The sequence below is a fragment of the Scylla paramamosain genome, chromosome 6 (assembly GCF_035594125.1).
Source record: "Scylla paramamosain isolate STU-SP2022 chromosome 6, ASM3559412v1, whole genome shotgun sequence".
Lineage (NCBI taxonomy): Eukaryota > Metazoa > Arthropoda > Malacostraca > Decapoda > Portunidae > Scylla > Scylla paramamosain.
This window is the reverse complement of record NC_087156.1, coordinates 35709497-35731996: the sequence shown is the minus strand read 5'-3', so window position 1 is coordinate 35731996 and position 22500 is coordinate 35709497. Positions and strand designations below refer to the sequence as shown.

General features: G+C 42.9%; 2 protein-coding genes across 12 annotated transcripts in view; one reads left to right on the top strand and one right to left on the bottom strand.

Moving 5' to 3' along the window:
- The window catches only part of LOC135101663 (uncharacterized), a 25502-nt gene extending 8239 nt beyond the window's left edge, over window positions 1–17263 (top strand). For 7 of the 10 annotated variants that reach the window (XM_064005978.1, XM_064005987.1, XM_064005979.1 and 4 more), the window contains 6 exons: window positions 379–2863; window positions 9185–9346; window positions 9787–9932; window positions 11672–11823; window positions 12870–14407; window positions 16217–17263. The gene's annotated coding sequence lies outside the window, so the exon portion shown is untranslated. Of the gene's footprint in view, window positions 1–378; window positions 2864–9184; window positions 9347–9786; window positions 9933–11671; window positions 11870–12869; window positions 14408–16216 lie in introns of all 10 variants that reach the window. The other 3 variants (XM_064005986.1, XM_064005980.1, XM_064005982.1) reach the window with 3 other exon arrangements.
- The window catches only part of LOC135101662 (probable E3 ubiquitin-protein ligase HERC4), a 10941-nt gene continuing 5651 nt past the window's right edge, over window positions 17211–22500 (bottom strand). For both annotated transcript variants that reach the window (XM_064005976.1, XM_064005975.1), the window contains 5 exons: window positions 22449–22500; window positions 22116–22334; window positions 21648–21750; window positions 18377–18513; window positions 17211–17928 (listed from right to left, as the gene is read on the bottom strand). The exon at window positions 22449–22500 is cut by the window's right edge and continues 99 nt beyond it. In XM_064005976.1, coding sequence (XP_063862046.1) covers window positions 22261–22334; window positions 22449–22500 — 126 coding nt within the window. In that variant the 3' untranslated portion in view covers window positions 17211–17928; window positions 18377–18513; window positions 21648–21750; window positions 22116–22260. The remainder of the gene's footprint in view (window positions 17929–18376; window positions 18514–21647; window positions 21751–22115; window positions 22335–22448) is intronic.

Sequence of the window (22500 nt, the reverse complement as noted above, 5' to 3'; positions counted from 1 at the left end):
AGGTGGCATCTCAAGGCAACAAAACCCATCTCTGTGTTTTGGGTACAGTCTCACATAGAACAGTTGAACTTGGAGGTCTCTGCAGCAGCATATCTTAACCCATAGTTACTAGGAATATATTTCAGTCACCAAGCAAGGATACTCTGATATCCTGTACAGCCTTGGAACTCCCTCACAATGAAATTATGTTGATTATTCTGAAGGAGAAAATAAAGCAAGTTTTAATCATCACTTGACTGAAGATGCAGATGTTAAGTCTTATCTTTCACTACATTACTCATTTTTTGCAGGAATATTCTTTAGCCTGCTGCAACATTTAGTCCCCTTATCTTGATCACTGACTGGACTTGTGCTAAGTGGAATTTTCTTTACTTGCAGGGACAAATGTGAAGAAAGCCAAGTTCTTCCTGGCCAACACAGCAATACTGGGACTGTACGGGGTAGAATCCACCTTTGAGATCTCCGCTTAATAGAAGTAGTAGCTGCCTGGGTACTGGCGGCGGTGTGCGGGGCAGGCGGTCCCTCGCACACGTGGCTGTAGAGTCTGCTACGTGATAATGACAAAGTAGATAGGTAGCTACATAGTATTTTAACCTGAAGTCCTGTCTGTGAGTGTTGTCTTGTATGTTGCTGCTTGCTGAAGGCAGGGAATGTACTGAACTGGACCTGAGTGGCTTACAAAACTCCTGTGGAAGGGAAGTGATGGTCTGTGCTAAATGTTGCAGTCTGACGAGTGACGTGGAATTCAATTTTTCCACGTGTAAATTCTTCCAGTCCAGTGTTTACCTTTATTTTGTTCCAGCTCTGTTACTTAGTGCCAGAGTTAGAAGACTGACATTTAACGGAATTCTTATTTATGATTTTGACGTACTTTCTTTTCCCATTTATTTACTTAGCCCATGAAGTGTGGGTGCTCCTTGTAAATGGTCGGTGCTGAGCCTGCCATGAATGCAAATCAAATGCAGCTGATTGTGAAAGACAGGCACAGGAGAAGGGGTCAGTCACTCATTCCTGCTTGTGTCAGATCACTCATCTAGTGTTCTGCTGTGGAGTGGAGTGGGTGATGAGAGGGCTGTGGTGATGGGACAGTGACAGACAAGCCCTACTTACTGAAAACAAAAGTGTGCGAACTCATCACATCAACACTTATTTAGCTTCCTGACAAAAATGGCATCCAGTTTCAGATGTTTAAGGTATTTAACTCATCTATTTATTTAAAGGTACCCACTCTTTATGGGTTAAATGAAAGCTGTACTCTAGTTTAGCAGTCAGTCTCACCACTTGGTTTAATGTGAGCAGGTAAGGAAGCCCTAGAACCTGGCCCTTGGTTAGGTTCTGGTGACTTCTGGCTGGAATCTCAGTACCTTAATTTCTCTTCTGGTTGAAACTTTCTCCTCAAACACAACTGGCTGGAGCTGAGTCCTGGGATGGTCAGCTGTTTAAATATTACTACACAAAATGTTATGAGTTTGAATACATAATGAAAATTTCTTTAATGTGTATGTATGTAAAGGTTATAAAAGCAAGTATTTTTTTCTTTTTCAATTTTTGTATATAATTGAGGTTAAGATGAATTTGAAACATTGATTGCAATTTATCAAGCTGGTGTTGGTTTTGGTTTTGAAGGAAGTGTAAGTGCAAGAGGTATGAATTTGAAACATTGATTGCAATTTATCAAGCTGGTGTTTTTGGTTTTGAAGGAAGTGTAAGTGCAAGAGGTATGAATTTGAAACATTGATTGCAATTTATCAAGCTGGTGTTGGTTTTGGTTTTGAAGGAACTGTAATTGTGCAAGAGGTAATCATTTGATCAGAGTGGAATTAATGAAGCAGTTTACCACACCAGTATTGTCATTCCTGCTCCCTGTGTGTCCACCTTACCTCTCACACCCTGACGTTTGCCTCAACGCCTTCATTTATCACCAATGCAGTTAGGTAAATTATCACTTATTACTATTTTCTCATATGAATTCAGAAACACTGTCAGCTTATCAAATAGTGTATCTGTTAATATAACCTTTTGTAGGCAACTTGTCCTGTAACCACCTATGACATTTTAGGCTCATTTTTGTACCAGCCTCTTCAACAGTTCTATAGCTTATGGAAAACTAAATTAACTTCCTATTCTCTCATTTCCTCTGTCCATACCAGCAGTTCTCATAGTACTCTCAATGTTGAAGGATGATAGCAGTCCAAGGGCAGAGCTAGTGAGTTTCTTTGAGTCTCCCCAATAATTGTTTTCTTTTGTAGCTTGCGGTGAAGAGGAGGATAATAGCGGTAATTAAAGGTTTAGTGATTATATGAAAAAAGTATTTTTATAAGGCGTGTATTCGTGGGAGTGATTTAAAAGTCTTGAAACATTTATTATAAATAGTCTTTACTTATTTCAACTGTAGTTTTCTCTAATCAATGGTAATACGAATAATAGAATTACATCATGTTGCGTCAGCCTACCAGTAACTCATAAGGTATCATACCCTAGCTTATAAAATATGTTAGTAATTTAGAATTCAATTATTAACTTCAACTAATGTCCAGCCTATATGCTCACCTTGCTAGCCAATTATTCCTGCATTTTTATTTAAACTCACGGTTCAGTAAAATTATTTGTGAAAGAAGAGAGAGAGAGAGAACTAGCTAAGGTTCCAATAACTTCAGATGCCTGTGGGTGTTGAGGGAGAGAGCACAAAATGGCGTCTCCCTTCCCTCTGGCAACAGGTGGGTCTCGTAGCTCTGAAATATTTGATTTTTCTTTTATTTAGAAGTGAATATTACTGTGTTCATGTTTATTATTCATGTCTCTAGTGAAGATATAGTGACTGTACGTGTTGACAGAATGGCGTCTCCCTTCCCTCTGGCAACAGGTGGGTCTCGTAGCTCTGAAATATTTGATTTTTCTTTTATTTAGAAGTGAATATTACTGTGTTCATGTTTATTATCCATGTCTCTAGTGAAGATATAGTGACTGTACGTGTTGACAGAATGGCGTCTCCCTTCCCTCTGGCAACAGATAAAATAGCCGGTGTTGGTCCCACGTGGAGACAGGCCACAGTCTTGGGAAAGCGTTAGCCATGTAATGTTTCTTTAGTCAAATATAATCTACTGTGAATGTGTTGTGAGCAATATTATTGCCGTAGAGAAGTGATGGAGGAAGGCTGTGACGTTATTTAGGGATATAACGGTGCCCAGAATGAATGGTGCTCTTGAGGAGTTATAAAAGTAATTATTTTCTTGTGTATTCGTAGTGTTAAGTAACGGAGTATAAGTGTATATGCCATACCAGAATTTCAAGTGTCATAGTGGGTCAGTCAACCCAAAGAATCCCATCAGTATTATTCATTTAATTATTTTTGCTATTTTTATATTTTTCGTTCCTCCTAATAAAGCCACACTGTAGGTACTGTGTGATAATTAACCTCTCCTTACCCTCTGGCCATGACGATGAAGGCGAGAACCATTACCAATCAAAAATGTTTTCTTTTTTTCTATTGTGTGTGCGTGCTTCTTCTCTCTTCCTCTTCCTTTCTTCTTCTTCACCGTGAAGATCTTTGCCTCGTCTCATTAGAGCTCTGATCGGACCGGTGAGGAGGAGGGAGGAGGGGGGAACCGGAGGGGGGGGATGGCGTTACATTAGTTTATCTTGCTCGTATTTACCTAAGGAACCATAAAGAGATATCAGCAGTTTAGGTGACGTGATGCTTCCTTCAGATTCATAAGGAGTGAATGTTGCGTCATCAGTGTTCAGATATCACGAAAAAGACACAATGAGAAAAATGAACCGTACATTTAAACAGGGAACGGGAAAAAAACACCGAATTCTGGCCAATATTTCTCCTTCCAATTAACGTAAACACTAGAACCGTAATTAACGGGGTGAAATGCATGTTGGCGTGAAAGAATGCATTAAAGAAGAAAAGAAAAAGCATCAGTTCATCTTAGCTCACGTATTTCTTACTCTTTTACTTCTCTCCTTCCATTAATTAAGGAGGAAAAGTCATAAAAAATCTCAATATACGTTTGTTACCCTTTCAGTTCCATCCTTCCACGGTTTAAGAAAGGAAGGCTCTATATTAAGATACTAAGGGCGTTCAGTGGCAGGGGTCAGTGAACTCTTTTGCTAACTAGGCTATGGGTGTCCACTGTGTTCCTGGGCTAGACATTAAGGTTAAGGACATTAAGATAGGAAGGCTCTATATTAAGATATTATAAGGGCGTTCAGTGGTAGGGGTCAGTGAACTCTTTTGCTAACTAGGCTATGGGTGTCCACTGTGTTCCTGGGCTAGACATGTTTACACACTCCTCCCTGCATTCCATTGTTTTCTTCAACACAACCACCACCATCACCATCACCACCATCACCACCATCACCATCACCACCACCACCGCCAGAGTGACACGTAGGGAGAATATTTACTAACGGAGAGAGAGAGAGAGAGAGAGAGAGAGAGAGAGAGAGAGAGAGAGAGAGAGTATAACGGGAGGGAATAATGATAAAAAAGTTAGATACAAAAGTAGGAAAAACGGAACACACACACACACACACACACACACACACACACAGAGAGAGAGAGAGAGAGAGAGAGAGAGAGAGATTAAACTTTCTAAGCCAAGCCATACACACAACTATAAACATACATTCAATGATATCCTCTTAAACATAAATACACTCACACACACCACTACATAGTCCTTGAAATTTTATCGGGCCTGAATGTGACAGGAACCAACAGGTGAACTGATGGAAACCTTAATGTACCTCATATTTACTCATTGCTCACGTGCCACCAGCGAGGACTCTTTTCTGGCTGGCTCAGAATATAATAAATTTGCAATAAGGCGCATTTCAAATTGATTTCAGGACAAGTTTTTACTTTTTATAGATCTTTCAGAATGCAAAGAATAAATTTACGTTAATTCGCATGTTATTAATTTTGAGACTGATAGATTTCCATGCGTTTTGACTTACCCCGATTAGTTTCAAGAAAAAAAAACAAAAAAAAAACTCATATTTATTCTTCTGTTGACATAGCTCGTGAAATAATAAGACAAGACCACAAGAATCATAGTGTACAGTCAACAAAACTCAAAACTCATGAACCAAGATGCAGTTTCCTTATATAACAAAATAAAAAAAATAAATAAACGATAATATGAGATGAGTACACAAGTTAAGATGGTACGTCTATTTCTCAGCACTTTTTCCCATCACTGACTGGCGATATTTCTTGCAGCATTCGTGGCAGGGAGCATATGAGGCTTGCCTGAGGGAGAACAAAGACTGGGGAGCGAAAAAAGAGCCGAGGGGGGAAGCTAAGATGCCTTGAGCCAAAATGAAACGTTATTGGAGTTAGCCAGAGTTAGCCAGGCCGCCACTGTCTAGAGCGCGCCGGCATTCTGTTTATGTTTTTTAATGTTCTGAAGTGAATGACGCTCAAATATTAGCAATAACAGATAGATTAGTTTATTTGTTTACACGTGTGGAGTTTAGAAGGGTTTATTTTTCAGTGGTTAGCGGTTTATTGAAGGAAATGCGTCGCTGTGTAGAAGTTTCTGCTATGGAATTATTACGATAGCTCCTGGTTATTCAGTGTGTGCAGTGGCCAAGTGGGGGAAGGACGCTGTCTTGCCCTCACTTGTTATGCCAGCCACCTCAAGTCCCTATAGTTGTGTAGACGTTCTGTTCTCCCTGTCACTCACCAACAGAATCACGGCCTTTGGTAAAAACAGTGGCATGGTGGATTAGGTAGGAAGCTGCCACGCGTGATTTGGGAAATAAAATATGATGTGATGTATTCGATATTAGCTACTGTTTTTGTTTTGTAATGCAGTTTAGTACAGAGCAGAAATTCGTGTTACCAAATGGTTCAGCTTCTTACTTAACTTTTATAAATTAGAGATCTATTTAGGTTTTCAGAGGTATTTTCGTGACTAGGGAAAAAAATAATCCAGCTCTACGTGTTTCTTATGTAATTCAACTTATTACACAACAGGAATCCGTGTTATCATATCTTCCCGCGTCTTATCTGAACTTTTATCATGTTCTGGTCTGTTATTTAGGTTTTCAAAGGCATTTTCATGACTAGCACAAAAATCCATCTATTCTTGTTTGTTCTGTAATTTTTATATAACAGAAGAGAAACTCGTATCCTCAAACGATTTGGCGTCTTATCTTTCTTAATTTTTATCAGGTTCTAGTAGAAATTATGTACGTTTTTATGTTTCTGGGTAAAAAAGAAAACATCTATCTTCCCTGTTTATTCTGTAATTCATTTAACTACAGCAGAACAAGAACAACATTCTAAAACATTCCGGTTGCGTTGCGAGAAGGTTTGAGAAGCAGAGTTGTGAAATATTGTCTGCTGCTGAATTACTGACGTGTCCTTAAGCTTCACCTATATTGTAATAGCACGTGTTTCTTGATTTCTGACCTGGTGTTCTAGAGTGTATGGTGTCTTATATAGGGAACAGTGAGAAAGGACCTTCACTCCTCTCCCTGTGTCTTATATAGGGAACAGTGAGAAAGGACCTTCACTCCTCTCCCTGTGGTTCAGTGGCTGATGTCTCTTCTTATTTTTTTTTCTTCTCCTTCGTCACTCGGTCAAGAAAACCGAACCGTCCCCTTTACAAGATAAAACCCCTCTGTAACCTGGCTTTGGTCTATATGACATCAAATCGCTCCACTCCCTCCCTTATCCACTCTTTAAATTCCCTTATACTCTTTACCCAATCTTAATAACCCTAGGAACACCTCAGCAATATAATATCTTAAGAGTCTTCTGTGGAATCAACTCAGACAGGTTTGAATTACTTGAATCGCGTTGACACACCTTCTCCTCACACTCCGTCTCTTAAACGTCCTTTAAATTCCCCTATACTCTTTACCCAAGCTTATTAACTCCATAGATACTTTCTTACTACAATATCTTAAGTCTAATACGTAATATCAGAGGCTGGAATTGTTTGAATTTCGCGCGAAAACATCCGCTCTTCACACCATCTAAATTGTGTTATACTCCTTATCCAAGCCTACTAACCCTAGGAACACTTCAGAACTACAATATCTTAATAGTATAGTGCGGAATGATGCCTTTACACGCTTCAGTTACGCTCTAATAAACTCCTTTCAATAGCGAGAAAATATGAGCTGTCAAGTGAGTGGCATCTACCATCACCATGACAACGGGTCGTGAATAGCCAATCCCAGCTCGCCATTTCATCCGGGACCTCAAGATGGCCACACTGATACAATATAGTTTAATTTCCAGCCAAGATGAGAGTTAACCGAGACATATATGGTGGATAAAAAGCTCTTAAAAATATGGGTGTTCCGAGGAAAGTATACCACTAGGGAATGTGGGTTACATTAGTAATGGAGGAATATTTTGAGAGCAGACGAAACTAAAGGTACAGTTACTAGTTAGTGTTTTTGTGTGTTTGTTTATGTGTGTGTCGTGGAGGAGTGATCTGTGCCTGTCCATGTGGCTATATGACGAACCAGGCGTGAGTATTCAGCATTTGACCAAACACACTCACGCAGAGACTGTCCCTTTAAACCTTCGTCCCTTTAAACCGTACCCAAACAAACGCTTTCGATTCCCGTAGGCAGACCAGGGCAGGCTAGCTCTCTCTGACCGCCGCCCCATGTCACTTATTTTTAGTCATATGCTCCTAATGAGAGAGTAACCGGCCGTCTAGGGGGACTGGGAGTAGGCTGGGACCGTTAACTGGTTATTTAACAGAGTAGAAGATGAGAGAGAGACTGGGTATGTGTGATTGATGAGTGACAGGGAATAGAAGGGTGTAAGCTGTTTGACGTAAGGGTGACAGGCTGTGTGCGTCCGTGTGTACATGTATGTGGGTGGGTGTGGGTGACTGGTTGGGTGTGTGTGTGTGTATTACCCTTGTGAGACCCTCTGTGTGTGTGTGTGTGTGTGTGTGTGTGTAGGGAGGGAGAGACACGTGAGTAAAGAAGGGAGGATGGAGGTCAGGAAAGAGGAGGAGGAGGAGGAAGAGGGCTGACTGGGTGAACCTCTTAAAGATGGTATTCAGAAATTACGTATTTTCTTGGCTTCGCTGAGTCACTGTGTTAGGGAAGAGGAAGAAGAGGAGGAGGAGGAGGAGGAGGAGGATATAGAAGTGATATAAGCATAGGTAGGTCTTAAGTTAGTATTAAGTTAGTATTAGTATTTATAGTTAGTATTTTAAGTTAGTAGGTTAGGCTATGTAAGTTGAAGTGTGTTAGATTGTAAGGCTAAGTAAGGTTAGGTTAGGTTAGGTTAAGATAGTGCGTTAGGTTAGGTAAGTTAAGGATAGGTTAGACTAGCATAGTTTAGGTTATATTAGATGAATTTACATTAACTTGCATAGGTTAGATTAGATTAGATGAAACTAAGATTTGGATGACATAGGTTACGTTAGATCATGTTAAGTTATAGCAGATTAATTAGGTTAGTTAAGGTAATTGAGTTAGCAAAGGTTGCATTAGGTTAAACTAGCATAAGTGAAGAAGTTAAGTTAGATTAGGTGAGGAATTATTAGGTTAGATGAGAGGAGGTGAGGTTAGGTTAGGTTAGGTTAGAGTAGGTGAGATAAGGTTTGGTTAGATTAGATTAGGTTAGGTTAGGTTTGGTTAGATTACATTAGGTTAGGTTAGGTTAGGTTAGGTTAGATTAGATTAGATTAGGTTAGGTTTGGTTAGATTACATTAGGTTAGGTTAGGTTAAGTTAGGTTACAGTGAGGCGTCTTGAAGTCATGAGAGACATTGGCGGGGACAGAGATGGTACCTTGCCAACTCCACCTGAGAGAGAGAGGGGGGGGGGGGGCAGGGTCATTTAAGGACTGTCTTTAGAATTAGCTTCCCTATGTTAATGTGTTAGTTTTCATATTTATTAAGAGAGAGAGAGAGAGAGAGAGAGAGAGAGAGAGAGAGAGAGAGAGAGAGAGAGAGAGAGAGAGAGGCAATATGGTGTAAGTAAAGGAACTAAAAATGTACTTCAAATGGCTTGATTCTCTCTCTCTCACTCTCTCTCTCTCTCTCTCTCTCTCTCTCTCTCTCTCTCTCTCTCTCTCTCTCAAAGTAAGATTAGCTAAAGAATTTTTAACATTGGGAATAGTAATCCATATATATATACATATTGGAGTATATTTTTTGTAACAGTGTGAATGATAAGATTCCACTTTTCAGTGTTGCCACGGTGACGGTGGTGGTGGGCATGACACAGATGCGGGAGGTGGAGTTTGTGCCCGATGGAGACATGCAGGTGGACAAATTGTGTTGGTCATTGGTCAGACTGGAGTTTACATGTGTACCTCCTTCACCATCATTGGTGGACACTTCACCTTGAGTGTTAGTGAAATGTGCTCTCTTTCTTACTTTATTTGTATATCACAAAAAATTTAAGACCAGTTAGTTGTCTAGACTATAAGTTTTAAAATGAGAAAATCAATCTACATAATTTTTTAAAAGGAAACAGTTAAGGCATTGTAAAGTAAAAGTCAAAATATATTTTGGTTATTATTTTTTTTGCAATCAACAACTTTCATGTATAATGAAATAAATACATTCATCAAACTTAATATCATATTTAATAACAGCTAGAGGTACCAATTTGCAGATGTCTATGGAAAATTTGTATGATAATCTTGTGGCCAACAAGAAAGGATACAATGAATGATGACTTATTATTGTAAGAAATCTTTCAGAGTTGTTGTTGTGTACTTCCACATTCCATGGAGACAGCTTTTTCCTTCACCTTTCACCATTTAAAAATGTGATAATTTCAACAGGATGCTTGAGCTGTCATGGTGTTGCTGGTGCTGTGTGCCATCATCACCCTGACACAGACCACCCTGCAGACACCTTCATCCTGGGTGTCACACGTCGCTGCTGCTACAACTCAGAGCAACAAGAGCGCAAGCCAGGAAGGGAAATGGTAACTTTTCACTTAATTTGTTGTTTATTTGAGGGCCTAATGACAGACACATAATGGAATGAGTATTTGTGAATGTTTGTTTATATCTAGATACAGCATTCACATATCTTAAGTGCCACCTTCCAAAAACAATGTCAGCCAGAAAAAATAAGTGATCAATCTAATTACATTTCAAGTCAAAAAGTTTTCCTTTAACCACTTTGCTCCAGATGCTTAAAAACATGCGTTGCTCACATACATGGCGTCGCGTAGGCTCGTGACTGGTAACTTATCTAATTTCTAATAATTTCTAATATAATTTCTGTGTGTGTGTGTGTGTGTGTGTGTGTGTGTGTGTGTGTGTGTGTGTGTGTTTTATGTATGAGTGACACTGGCCAAGGGCAACAAAAATCCAATAAAAAAATATGCCCACTGAAATGGCAGTCCCATAAAAGGGTCAAAGCAGTGGTCAAAAGTTGATGAATAAGTGTCTTGAAACCTCCCTCTTGAAGGAATTCAAGTCATAGGAAGGTGGAAATACAGAAGCAGGCAGGGAGTTCCAGAGTTTACCAGAGAAAGGGATGAATGATTGAGAATACTGGTTAACTCTTGCATTAGAGAGGTGGACAGAATAGGGGTGAGAGAAAGAAGAAAATCTTGTGCAGCAAGGCCGCAGAAGGAGGGGAGGCATGCAGTTAACAAGATCAGAAGAGCAGTTACCATGAAAATAGCAGTAGAAGACAGCTAGATATGCAACATTGCGGCAGTGAGAGGCAACATTGTGGCGGTGTGGAATGTTAGGAGTAGCAGTTGAGGGAACAGGTGTGTTAGGGTGGTAGTAAAGAGCGGCTTGGAAACTAGTTGGGCTTTTGAACGGTTGAGAGTGACTGAAGTATGATTGTCAGAAATGGAGAGGGTTTAGAATGGCATGTAAGAATGTGAAGTGAGACAGATAGAGCAATGAAGCACGTGAGGTTGAGTGAGCCAGGTGTGGAGTGAGACAGACAGACAGACAAAGTGATGAAGCACGTGGGGTTGAGTGAGCCAGGTGTGGAGGAGTGACAGACAAACAGCGATGAAGCACGTGGGGTTGAGTGAGCCAGGTGTGGAGGAGTGAGACAGACAGCGATGAAGCACGTGGGGTTGAGTGAGCCAGGTGTGGAGGAGTGAGACAGACAGCGATGAAGCACGTGGGGTTGAGTGAGCCAGGTGTGGAGGAGTGAGACAGACAGCGATGAAGCACGTGGGGTTGAGTGAGCCAGGTGTGGAGGAGTGACAGACAGACAGAGCGATGAAGCATGTGGGATTGAGTGAGCCAGGTGTGGAGGAGTGAGACAGACAGAGCCATGAAGCACGTGGGGTTGAGTGAGCCAGGTGTGGAGGAGTGACAGACAGAGCCATGAAGCACGTGGGGTTGAGTGAGCCAGGTGTGGAGGAGTGACAGACAGACAGAGCCATGAAGCACGTGGGGTTGAGTGAGCCAGGTGCGTCACTTGGGGACGACTGTGAGCCAACCCAGGACCAACGGCTGATGACGCTCAATGATGGAATTAGAAGCTGCATGAATTGTTTATGTAGATTTTAGAAGCTGTCTGAATTGTTTATGTAAATCTGAAGCACTTACTTTGAATTGAAGGCTTGGACCATGTAATATCTTTGTAATTCTTCTGTACCATTGTCATAAGTTCCTTAGATAACTCACTACAGTTTTGTCTCTATATAATAATATGTACATTTACTCAAACTGCATTTTCTTTCAGTGTGCAGGTTTGCAGTAAACCTCCCTGAAGGTTCCAGAGCTGCTCAGCAAGTGTCCAGTCCAGGCTGTCACAAGACTGTGTGACAGTGGACCTTCCACTCATACTGAAAACAGCTGTGCACTGCCACTCACAGGAAGTGGTGACCACTCTAGGTGTGCTATCTGCTGTTTATATGTGTAAGATGAGTACTGGCTAAGGGTAAGACAAATTCCTGCAGGTTTGTGTGTGTGTGTGTGTGTGTGTGTGTGTGTGTGTGTGTGTGTGTGTGTGTGTGTGTGTGTGTGTGTGTGTGTGTGTGTTTAGGAGCCCACTAAATATTGCTTGTTGTCAGAAATGGAAAATGCTCTGATGGGCTTTGAAAAGGTTGCTTATATCAGTGAAATGAGTAGGTGTGTCCTTGGAGACAGGCAGCATGTGGCCAGGCCTGGAGGACAATCTTGACTGAGGCCCTTGAGAGACTGCAAGCTGACAAAGCCAAGGAAGATCCTTGTGGGAACACCTCAGCAAATCTTGGAGTTTATTCTGAAGGATTCTGTAGTGAGGAAACTCAAAGTTTGGAGGAACAGAAGAACAGTGTTGCTGTGTGTGGAGGCAATACATTGACTGTGTAGTATATCGCAAGGAAGACAATCTTTGCTCCCACAGTGTCAAGAGTGAAACACCTGCTCCACCACTGCCTCAGGAAGATCCACTGTTCACCCACACAGTAAAAGCTGAAATAGTGGAGGCAGTATCACGTAACAATTGATCAAAGCAGAACAAGTCAAGGTGTTACTAGTACTTACTGTGTTGTATAAATACTTCTGAAAGAGAAAGAGAGAGAGAGAAAGAGAGAGAATGATAATAGTGATGTGTGTAGTTTCAGTGATTCACTTACAGACAGTAGTTAGTGAGCAGGTGTTGAATATAATGCAGTGTTGCTGAGGGAGAATAAATTGATTAGCAGCAGTGTGCATAAATGTACTGTTTTTTTTATTTGTGTAGAAGGGACATTGACAACTTATTTATCTCTCCTTCCACTGAATGGCAGGCACAATGACACCAACAATTACCTGCTGTTTACACTTCACTGTTTTGACTTGCATTTCTCTAACAATCTGGGACTGAATTATTCACTACTGTTGGTTTGACAAAGGATTTTTAACGTGTCCCTTGAAGATTAAAAGCCCCACCTGTTTCCATTGTCTGTTATTTCCAGATTGAGTTGCCTTGAAGCTGAGATGAGTTGGTCAGCTAGTGAGTGGCTTCAATCAAGTGACTGTGAGGTGTTGGCTTCAATCAAGTGACTGTGAGGTGTTGCCTTCAATCAAGTGACTGTGAGGTGTTGGCTTCGATCAAGTGACTGTGAGGTGTTGGCTTCGATCAAGTGACTGTGAGGTGTTGGCTTCGATCAAGTGACTGTGAGGTGTTGGCTTCGATCAAGTGACTGTGAGGTGTTGGGCATGGTATTGTGTTATTGCAAGTGTAACCATTAATAAGTAAGTTCTTTCCTTATAACTCTTCATACATGGATTGCCATACATGGACGGATAAGGCCCTTGTACAGAGTCATCAGCTGGGGGTGAGAAAAACTGGTGGAGACGTCTCAGAACGCCTAACTTCACAGAAGCTGTTTTAGCTAGAGATGAAATGTGAAGTTTCTAGTTTAGATCATAAGTAAAGGACAGACCAAGGATGTTCAGTGTAGAAGAGGGGGACAGTTGAGTGTCATTGAAGAAGAGGGGATAGTTTGGAAGACTGTGTTGAGTTGATAGATGGAGGAATTGAGTTTTTGATGCACTGAACAATACCAAGTTTGCTCTGCCCCAATCAGAAATTTTAGAGAGATGAGAAGTGAGGCGTTCTGTGGCTTCCCTGCGTGAACTGTTTACTTCCTGAAGGGTTGGATGTCTATGAAAAGACATGGAAAAGTGCAGGGTGATGTCATCAGCGTAGGAGTGGATAGGACAAGAAGTATGGGTTAGAAGATCATTAATGAATAATAAGAGAGTGGGTGACAGGACAGAACCCTGAGGAACACCACTGTTAATAGATTTAGCAGAAGAACAGTGACCGTCTACCACAGCAGCAATAGAATGGTCAGAAAGGAAACTTGAGATGAAGTTACAGAGAGAAGGATAGAAACTGTAGGAGGGTAGTTTGGAAATCAAAGCTTTGTGCCAGACTCTATCAAAGGCTTTTGATATGTCCAAGGCAACAGCAAAAGTTTCACCAAAATCTCTAAAAGAGGATGACCAAGACTCAGTAAGGAAAGCCAGAAGATCACCAGTAGAGCGGCCTTGACGGAATCCATACTGGTGATCAGATAGAAGGTTGTGAAGTGATAGATGTTTAAGAATCTTCCTGTTGATGATAGATTCAAAAACTTTAGATAGGCAGGAAATTAAAGCAATAGGACTGTTGTTTGAGGGATTAAAACTACTACTACTACTACTACTACTACTACTACTACTACTACTACTACTACTACTACTCACATCTTGCCTGACTGCCAGACCAACATTTACTGTGTAGAAATGGCACAGTCTACTCCTTTAGTTCTTTTCCTTTCTAGAATGTGCATATCAGTGTACCCTGTCGTGCCTCCCATGCTGTGTAATGCTGCAGTGTTGATTGTGTGTGTGTGTTTCCCTCAGGTGGTACTGTGGATAGCAAGCGGAAGAGACCTTGGGAGACTTCCGTTAATGAGGAGCAACAGTCACACCTCACTGGAGTCTTTCAGGAACCAACAGTCAGGTGAATATTGTGTTATTTGTACTGTTGAAGTCCCATATCTCTGACTTGTGTGCTCTCAAGATGCTATGCTCAATTTTTGAATCCTTGACACTGACAATAAGTCAAGCTTAGTGGGAGATGTCTTTCACACACTGCCCTGCTTGTTTCCCCCTTGTTACAGCTTAATCTGCTTCTTCCCCCCCTTGCTACAACTTAATTTGCTTGTTTCCCCCTTGCTACAACTTAATTTCCTTGTTTCCCCCCTTGCTACAACTTAATTTCCTTGTTTCCCCTTTGCTACAACTTAATCTGCTTGTTTCCCCCCTTGCTACAACTTAATCTGCTTGCTTCCCCCTTGCTACAACTTAATTCTTCTCATAAGTGTTGTGATTGTGGTTGTTCAAGAAGGGATCAGTAACTGTCAGACTGGAAGGAAGCTGGTAAGATTGGAAGCAGCCATCACACAGTTGGCAAAGGGTGCTCAGTGATTGGAACAGCTGTCTCTCTGCTACCCTGCAACTCACAAGCCTCTTCTGACTAAAAGAGGGTGCAGCTAATCAGTTTTTACAATATATACATCCCATCAGCTTAATATTCTTGTATCTGCTTTCCTTTTTCACCAAGAGCCTTTCTTCCTCTTCGGAGTGACAGCTGTACCTTGTGTCAGTGCATCCCTGGCCATCTGTGTCATGGCTGTCGTTGATCTTGCTGTCTCCCGTCCAGTCTCACAACTACAAAGCCCTCTCAAACAAGGCCTATCACAGCACTCTTCCCTTTGTTAAGCTTGACAGCACCCGTTATAATGCAAGAATTAAATGTGAGCTGTGAAATGAGAGAGTAGCAGTAAGGGGGACACAGGCAGGGAAGTACAGGAGAGACCTTCCCTTCCACTGTGTCTGGCAGTCTCTCTGTGATTAAAGGGCTGAACTTGGCATCTTCAGGGCACGAGAGTTGCCATGGGTGATAATTTGCTATTTTTTTGAGCAGTGAAGCCTTTGTTCTGTGGGTGTGCTGTCATGCACTGTAATATTCTGTGTGGCCATTGTAAAGCCACATTGAAAGTATATGTAAAGCTTGATGCCAACCCCAAGCTGTCCCATTTTATAAATTCATATAGAAATATTTAGAAAAAAACTGGGAAAATTTGAAATCTGCAGCAATTTTGGTCCCAGGAATTTTGGATAGGGGAATTTCAACTGTATATAGCATTGTTGGGTGTGTATGTGTGTTTGTGTATGGATAAGAGGAATAAGATTAACGTTTTCTGAAGGAGTTGGAGGAGGGGAGGCATGCACTTAACCACGATTACAAGAGCAGTAACACTGAAAATAGTGGTACAAGACTGTAAGAGGAGCAACAGATGGCTGGATAAGCAGATGTTATCTCCTGTTAAGTGTGAGTCCTGACAGGTGTGAGTGAGTCTTGTCAGTGAGGTGTGTTGTGAAGTATTAATGGAGAGAGAGAAGGAATGATTTTCAATGATCACTGTGAAATAAGAGGAGAGTTCTGTTATTGCGATGTGCATGTGAAAGTATTGGGTTAAATATGAGACTAATTTTGGGGAATTCATGGATATAGGAGAGAAATAGATGTGAAATTGTTGTGGGGTGTTAAAGGACTGTCTGAGGCACCTGTTAGGCCAGGGGAGGGAGTGAAAAGTTTGTGGGAATAAGAGTTTGCATGAGTGAGGAATTAGTGTGTGTGTGATGCAGAAATAATCTCATTCTTCATAACTAGTTTACCCAAGTTGCATTATTTATGTATTTATTTGCAGAGGTTTGTCTTCTGTCTGCAATCAAGGCTGGTGGTGATGGTGGTGTCTCATTGCAGGGCCTGATGTGAAGGTGTCTGCAGCCAGTGTTTGGTGTCCTCTGTGCCTGCCTGGTGGTGCCTCATTGCAGGGCTGATGTGAAGGTGTCTGCTGCCAGTGTTTGGTGTCCTCTGTGCCTGCCTGGTGGTGCCTCATTGCAGGGCCTGATGTGAAGGTGTCTGCAGCCAGTGTTTGGTCTCCTCTGTGCCTGGTGGTGCCTCATTGCAGGGCCTGATGTGAAGGTGTCTGCAGCCAGTGTTTGGTGTCCTCTCTTCCTGGTGGTGCAGCCTGATGTGTTGCCTGCTTCAGTGTAAATCTTGCAAGCCAGATCTGCCAGCTGTCTCCAGTGTAGTAGTCTAGGGTGCTTTGCTTTGTGTCTTTGGCAATAAATAAATTTGTGAGTATCATTCTCATGTGAATTATATAGTTTGATAAAATTACAGAATGTGCTTGGGTAAACTAAATTTATATATTGGTGGTAAACAATTCATGCATCCCCAAGTAAATAAATAAAAAAATAAATAGGACCCAAAACAATAGATACAATATAGATCATCCTCTGGTCAAAAAAAAAGCCAGGATTGGCCCATTTTTGGCCAAGTTTAAAGTGAAACTTGCACACACAAGCCCTGTCCGAGCGACACTGGAGTCGCTCGGACAGGGCTTCTGTGTGCAAGTTTTACCTTAAACTTAGCCAAAAATGGGCCAATCCAGCCAAAAATGGGCCAATCCTGGCTTTTTTTTTTGACCAGATCAATTGTTACTAGTATTTTTTGCTTCCATTTTTTTTTTTTTTTATCAGGGCTATGAACTGGTTACATCAGAAAGCAGCTTATTTGCAATTTGTAAAAAGATTTGTATATAATTCCACAATTCCACAAGTATGAACAAGATGATTAAATATATTTGTTTAAATCACATTGCCAAAGTTTCTGAGGAGGCATGAACTGTTACACCAGAAAGCTTGTTTATTTGCAACTTATTAGTATAATTCCCTAAGTATGTACAAGATAATAATATATATATTGTTTAATCACAAAAGTTTAATAAATACACAATAGGATAAATGATTTGTTTTCCTTGTGTCAGAGAGCTCCTGTGTCAACTTGAGTGAGACTAGTGTTGAGGACTTCAGCCTTTGCAAGTCCTGAAGGATGCTTGTCACTCCCACCAACAGCTTGAAGGGACTCTTCCTGCTGCTAAACTGCTTAACAATATCCTTCCTGCTCAAAATTCTTGCCTTACAATCTTCTTACTTGAAAACTCTTGTACCCTTTTCTCGCTGCATTCTTCCTGCTGTTAAGTGCTTGACAATTATTCCTTAAAATTCTTACCTTACTTTTTCCTGCTTAAAATTCTTGCCTTACAATCTTCTTACTTGAAAACTCTTGTACCCTTTTCTCGCTGCATTCTTCCTGCTGTTAACTGCTTGACAATTATTCCTGCTTAAAATTCTTGCCTTACAATCTTCTTACAACTTGACTCTTCCTTGATTGCAATGAAAAATTCCTTGACTCCTCTTGTCAGGCTTACAGGTAGCAAGACTCGGCCCCTCTTCCTGATGACGCTCCTTGACTTAACTAACACCTCGTCAGGCTTACAGGTAGTGACACAGCCTCTCTTCCTGATGAAACTTGACTCCCTGATCACAATGAAGTATGTCAGGCCTGATGTGGTAGAGATTGCTGTGGGCAACTGTTCATGGGATGGAGTGAAGCAGCACACGTCACACCTGCAAGGGAAACGGACCATTAGCTCCTAGACACATGAAGCTTGTATGTGCTGAGATTCTTAATGTTTGATAATTGATTCATTACAAAACAACCTTTGAAAAGAATGAGGCGTGGAAAAGGTGCCGAGATTCTTAGTATGAGATGTTTGGGGATTGGTTGCCTAAAAGACTATGACTGGACAAACATGATACGAAAAAACCGGGCAAGTTTGAAAAGTACAATGCACTATGCAAGAAATGTGTCGATATTTTGTGAATTGCGTCAAAAATTCAGTCACATTCAAGAAAGGAAATTTGAAAAGCATAGCAGTATGACAGACAAGAAACTGAAAAATGTGCCTTAAATAAATACTTCCCAATTATATTTGAAGGATGATTGAAATTCGCACGGCATCATAAATTTCAATAGCACGACATTATATACATATTAGAAGTTTAAAAGACGAACCTGATGGATAATTTCACCTTCCCCAACACTGCCTCGATCACATGGTATCCTGGCAACGGGAACAGCGAAGAGGCAGCTGAATTCACACCTGTATATCAATCAACTCTGCCTCGGTGCTGACTTGGCCAAGGGAGAGGCTGTGGGAGAGAGAGAGAGCCTTTGTCAAGTCACCCCTATAAATGTAAAGCACACGAAATCTATAGTTGTAATCAAATTTAATATTGCAGAAGGGTAGCGACATTGTGAGTAGGAAAGACAGGAGAGGCGAGGAAAGAATCAGCTTGATCCTGGAGAAGTGAAAATATAATCTCGAGGATAAACTTATGAATAACTTACAATTTGAAAATAATAATAATTTAAAACTTTCTGCTCACACCTTCGAAGTTTATTATTGCTATTCAAAGTCAGTTTATGGTTCCAGAGATACGTTTTTGAAACCCACTTTAGAAAAATATACGAGGAAATAAAACAGTACAAGAAAAAAAAAATATACATATCACATGAATAACAAATTAGGAAAATAAGTATTAGAAATCCAACTTCGAGCTGAATTGATAAAAAAAAATAAAAGAAAAATCTGGTTTAATACAACAAAGCATTAATAGACAAGTTTAATGTAAATTTAGAAGGTTAATGTGTGTGTGTGTGTGTGTGAGGAGTTGTGTCTTTTTGAGTGTCTCCAGATTTTTGAGTGTGTCGTCACCAGATTTTTGAGTGCATGAGCATTCTAATGGTTGAATGAATTCGTGTTTATGTGCGTGTGAGTGTGTGGGAGCGGGCGTGAGTGTGTGGGCGCGGGCGTAAGTGTATGTGTGGGCGCGGGCGTAAGTGTATGTGTGGGAGCGGGCTTGTGTGTGTGTGTGGGCGCGGGCGTTTGAGGGCGTGGACGCGGGCGTGTGAGTGCATGGAGGCGGGCGTGTGAGTGCATGGAGGCAGGCGTGTGAGTGCATGGAGGCGGGCGTGAGTGCGTGCGTGGAGGCGGGCGTGAGTGCGTGCGTGGAGGTGGGCGTGAGTGCGTGCGTGGACGCGGGCGTGAGTGCGTGCGTGGACGCAGGCGTGAGTGCGTGGAGGCGGGCGTGAGTGCGTGCGTGGAGGTGGGCGTGAGTGCGTGCGTGGACGCGGGCGTGAGTGCGTGCGTGGACGCAGACGTGAGTGCGTGGAGGCGGGCGTGAGTGCGTGCGTGGAGGTGGGCGTGAGTGCGTGCGTGGACGCGGGCGTGAGTGCGTGCGTGGACGCAGACGTGAGTGCGTGGAGACGGGCGTGAGTGCGTGCGTGGAGGTGGGCGTGAGTGCGTGCGTGGACGCGGGCGTGAGTGCGTGCGTGGACGCGGGCGTGAGTGCGTGGAGACGGGCGTGAGTGCGTGCGTGGAGGTGGGCGTGAGTGCGTGCGTGGACGCGGGCGTGAGTGCGTGCGTGGACGCAGGCGTGAGTGCGTGGAGGCGGGCGTGAGTGCGTGCGTGGAGGTGGGCGTGAGTGCGTGCGTGGACGCGGGCGTGAGTGCGTGCGTGGACGCAGACGTGAGTGCGTGGAGACGGGCGTGAGTGCGTGCGTGGAGGTGGGCGTGAGTGCGTGCGTGGACGCGGGCGTGAGTGCGTGCGTGGACGCAGGCGTGAGTGCGTGGAGACGGGCGTGAGTGCGTGGAGGTGGGCGTGAGTGCGTGTGTGGACGCGGGCGCGAGTGCGTGGAGGCGGGCGTGGGTGCGTAGAGGCGGGCGTGAGTGCGTGGAGGCGGGCGTGAGTGCGTGCGTGGACGCGGGCGTGAGTGCGTGGCCGCGGGCGTGTGAGTGCGTGGAGGCGGGCGTGAGTGCGTGCGCGGACGCGGGCGTGAATGCGTGCGTGGACGCGGGCGTGAGTGCGTGCGTGGACACAGGCGTGAGTGCGTGGAGGCGGGCGTGAGTGCGTGCGTGGACGCAGGCGTTTGAGGGCATGGACGCGGGCGTGAGTGTGTGGGCGCGGACGTGTGAGTATGTGGGCGCGGGCGTGAGTGTGTGGGCGCAGGCTTGTGAGTACGTGGACGTGGGCGTTTGATGGCGTGGACGCGGACCTGTGAGGGCGAGGGCATGAGGGCGAGGGCGCGGACGTGTGAGAGTGTGGGCGTGGAAATGGGCGTATTTGTGTGATCCTCCTAAGTGTTGGTGTGTGTGCCTTACTACTTAATAAAGTTAGTGAGCCAGGTGACCGAGCACGTGGCGCGCGGTGCATTTAAAGCCCTTTAATAATGGTAAATAAAGGCGATTTAAAAATATGAGGAAGAATGGCATCAACTTGTGGTGCTCATAGAAAACGTAAGATATATTAAGGGAGACTATGATATTTAATAACTTAATTTTAATCTTAGTCGAAAAGTGTTATTTTTAAGGTATGCCCTCCCCTTAAAGGTAGGTGTGTGTGTGTGTGTGTGTGTGTGTGTGTGTGTGTGTGTGTGTGTGTGTGTGTGTGTGTGTGTGTGTGTGTGTGTGTGTGTGTGTGTGTGTGTGTGTGTGTGTGTGTGTGTGTGTGTGTGTGTGTGTGTGTGTGTGTGTGTGTGTGTGTGTGTGTGTGTGTGTGTGTGTGTGTGTGTGTGTGTGTGTGCAACAAATATAAACGTACATAAAAAGATAATGAATGAATGAAAGTAATGAGCAATGGTACTTAAGCCAATTACCACTTACCACAGCGAACAAGTCGAGGGAACACAAGGCAGCGGCCACAGACATACCAATCTATCACAGTCTTGCGTATTCATAAATAAATAATCTCGACTTCTCCCTTAATTCTCACCTCAATAAGTTAGTCACACGTCAGATCACCTGGACAAACATGCAGTTTCCTACCTAACAAGCTTATTTACGCTGCCTGCAGTCTAATCACTCACGCAGCTTAATCTTGGCCAGTATCAGTTAGGTTAGGTTAGGTTAGGTTATTTATTATTTCCCCCTGGACATACAAATAGCTTAACATCTGTTCAGCATATTTAATTCTCACCTGATAAGCTTAACTACGTCACCTGAGCAGTGTTATAATCACCATCTGGCCTAATGTGTTCTCCCTAAGGGTGAAGCAGTGAGGTGCTGCAGGTCACACAGTGGCTCGGAAATTGAAATATTCAGGTTTTCGACGAGCCAGGGAGCTGCAACACATCACCTGCTCAACATCTAAACACTGAAGAAGAAAAATGACAACAAGAACAAGGACAAAATAGAACAAATGAAGGAACAGAAATACTTGACAAAAACACACACACACACACACACACACACACACACACACACACACACACACACACATACGTACCTTCCCTAAAGAGTCGAGTGCCGCTGTGTGGCTCTCCCCAAGTGCCACATACCCAATTGGTTCAGAATAACAGGCAAAATTTGGCACCAACGCTGGGGTGTCACTGAGAGAGAGAGAGAGAGAGAGAGAGAGAGAGAGAGAGAGAGAGAGAGAGAGAGAGAGAGAGAGAGAGAGAGAGAGAGAGAGAGAGAGAGAGAGAGAGAGAGAGAGAGAGAGAGAGAGAGAGAGAGAGAGAGAGAGAGAGAAATTGGTTAGTCTTAGGCTTATATAATTTAATTCATGTTTGTTTAGAATTATTCATCATCATTATTATTATTATTATCATTATTCAGTTTGTTTTTCTTGATTATAAATAAAAGAATATACTTTATGTACACCACCACTACTACTACTACTACTACTATTACTACTTTTCTTCCTCTTCCTCTTCCTCCCACCACCCAAACACACACACACACACACACACACCTAACAAGAGGATCACCCTTGGGAGTATAGCCCAGTTGACCCTGCTTGTTTGACCCCCACAACAGCAGGTAGCCGGCCTGGGTCACGGCAGCAGAGTGGTGACCCGCAGCGGCCAGCAGGACTAAGAGGGTGCCAGCCAAGGAGGTCACCAGGGCAGGATCCTTCTGGGGCCCCTGTCGGTGTCTAAGTGCCAACTGGCCGAAGGTATTTTGTCACCATCTGAAACACACAAAAGCAAAAAATAAATAAATAATGATGATAACACACACACACACACACACACACACATATATACAGACACAGACACAGACATACATACATACAGACACCCACCAGCAGTCAAGGCAAGGGTGTGGTTGGCGTCACAGGCCAGCTGCACTGTCAC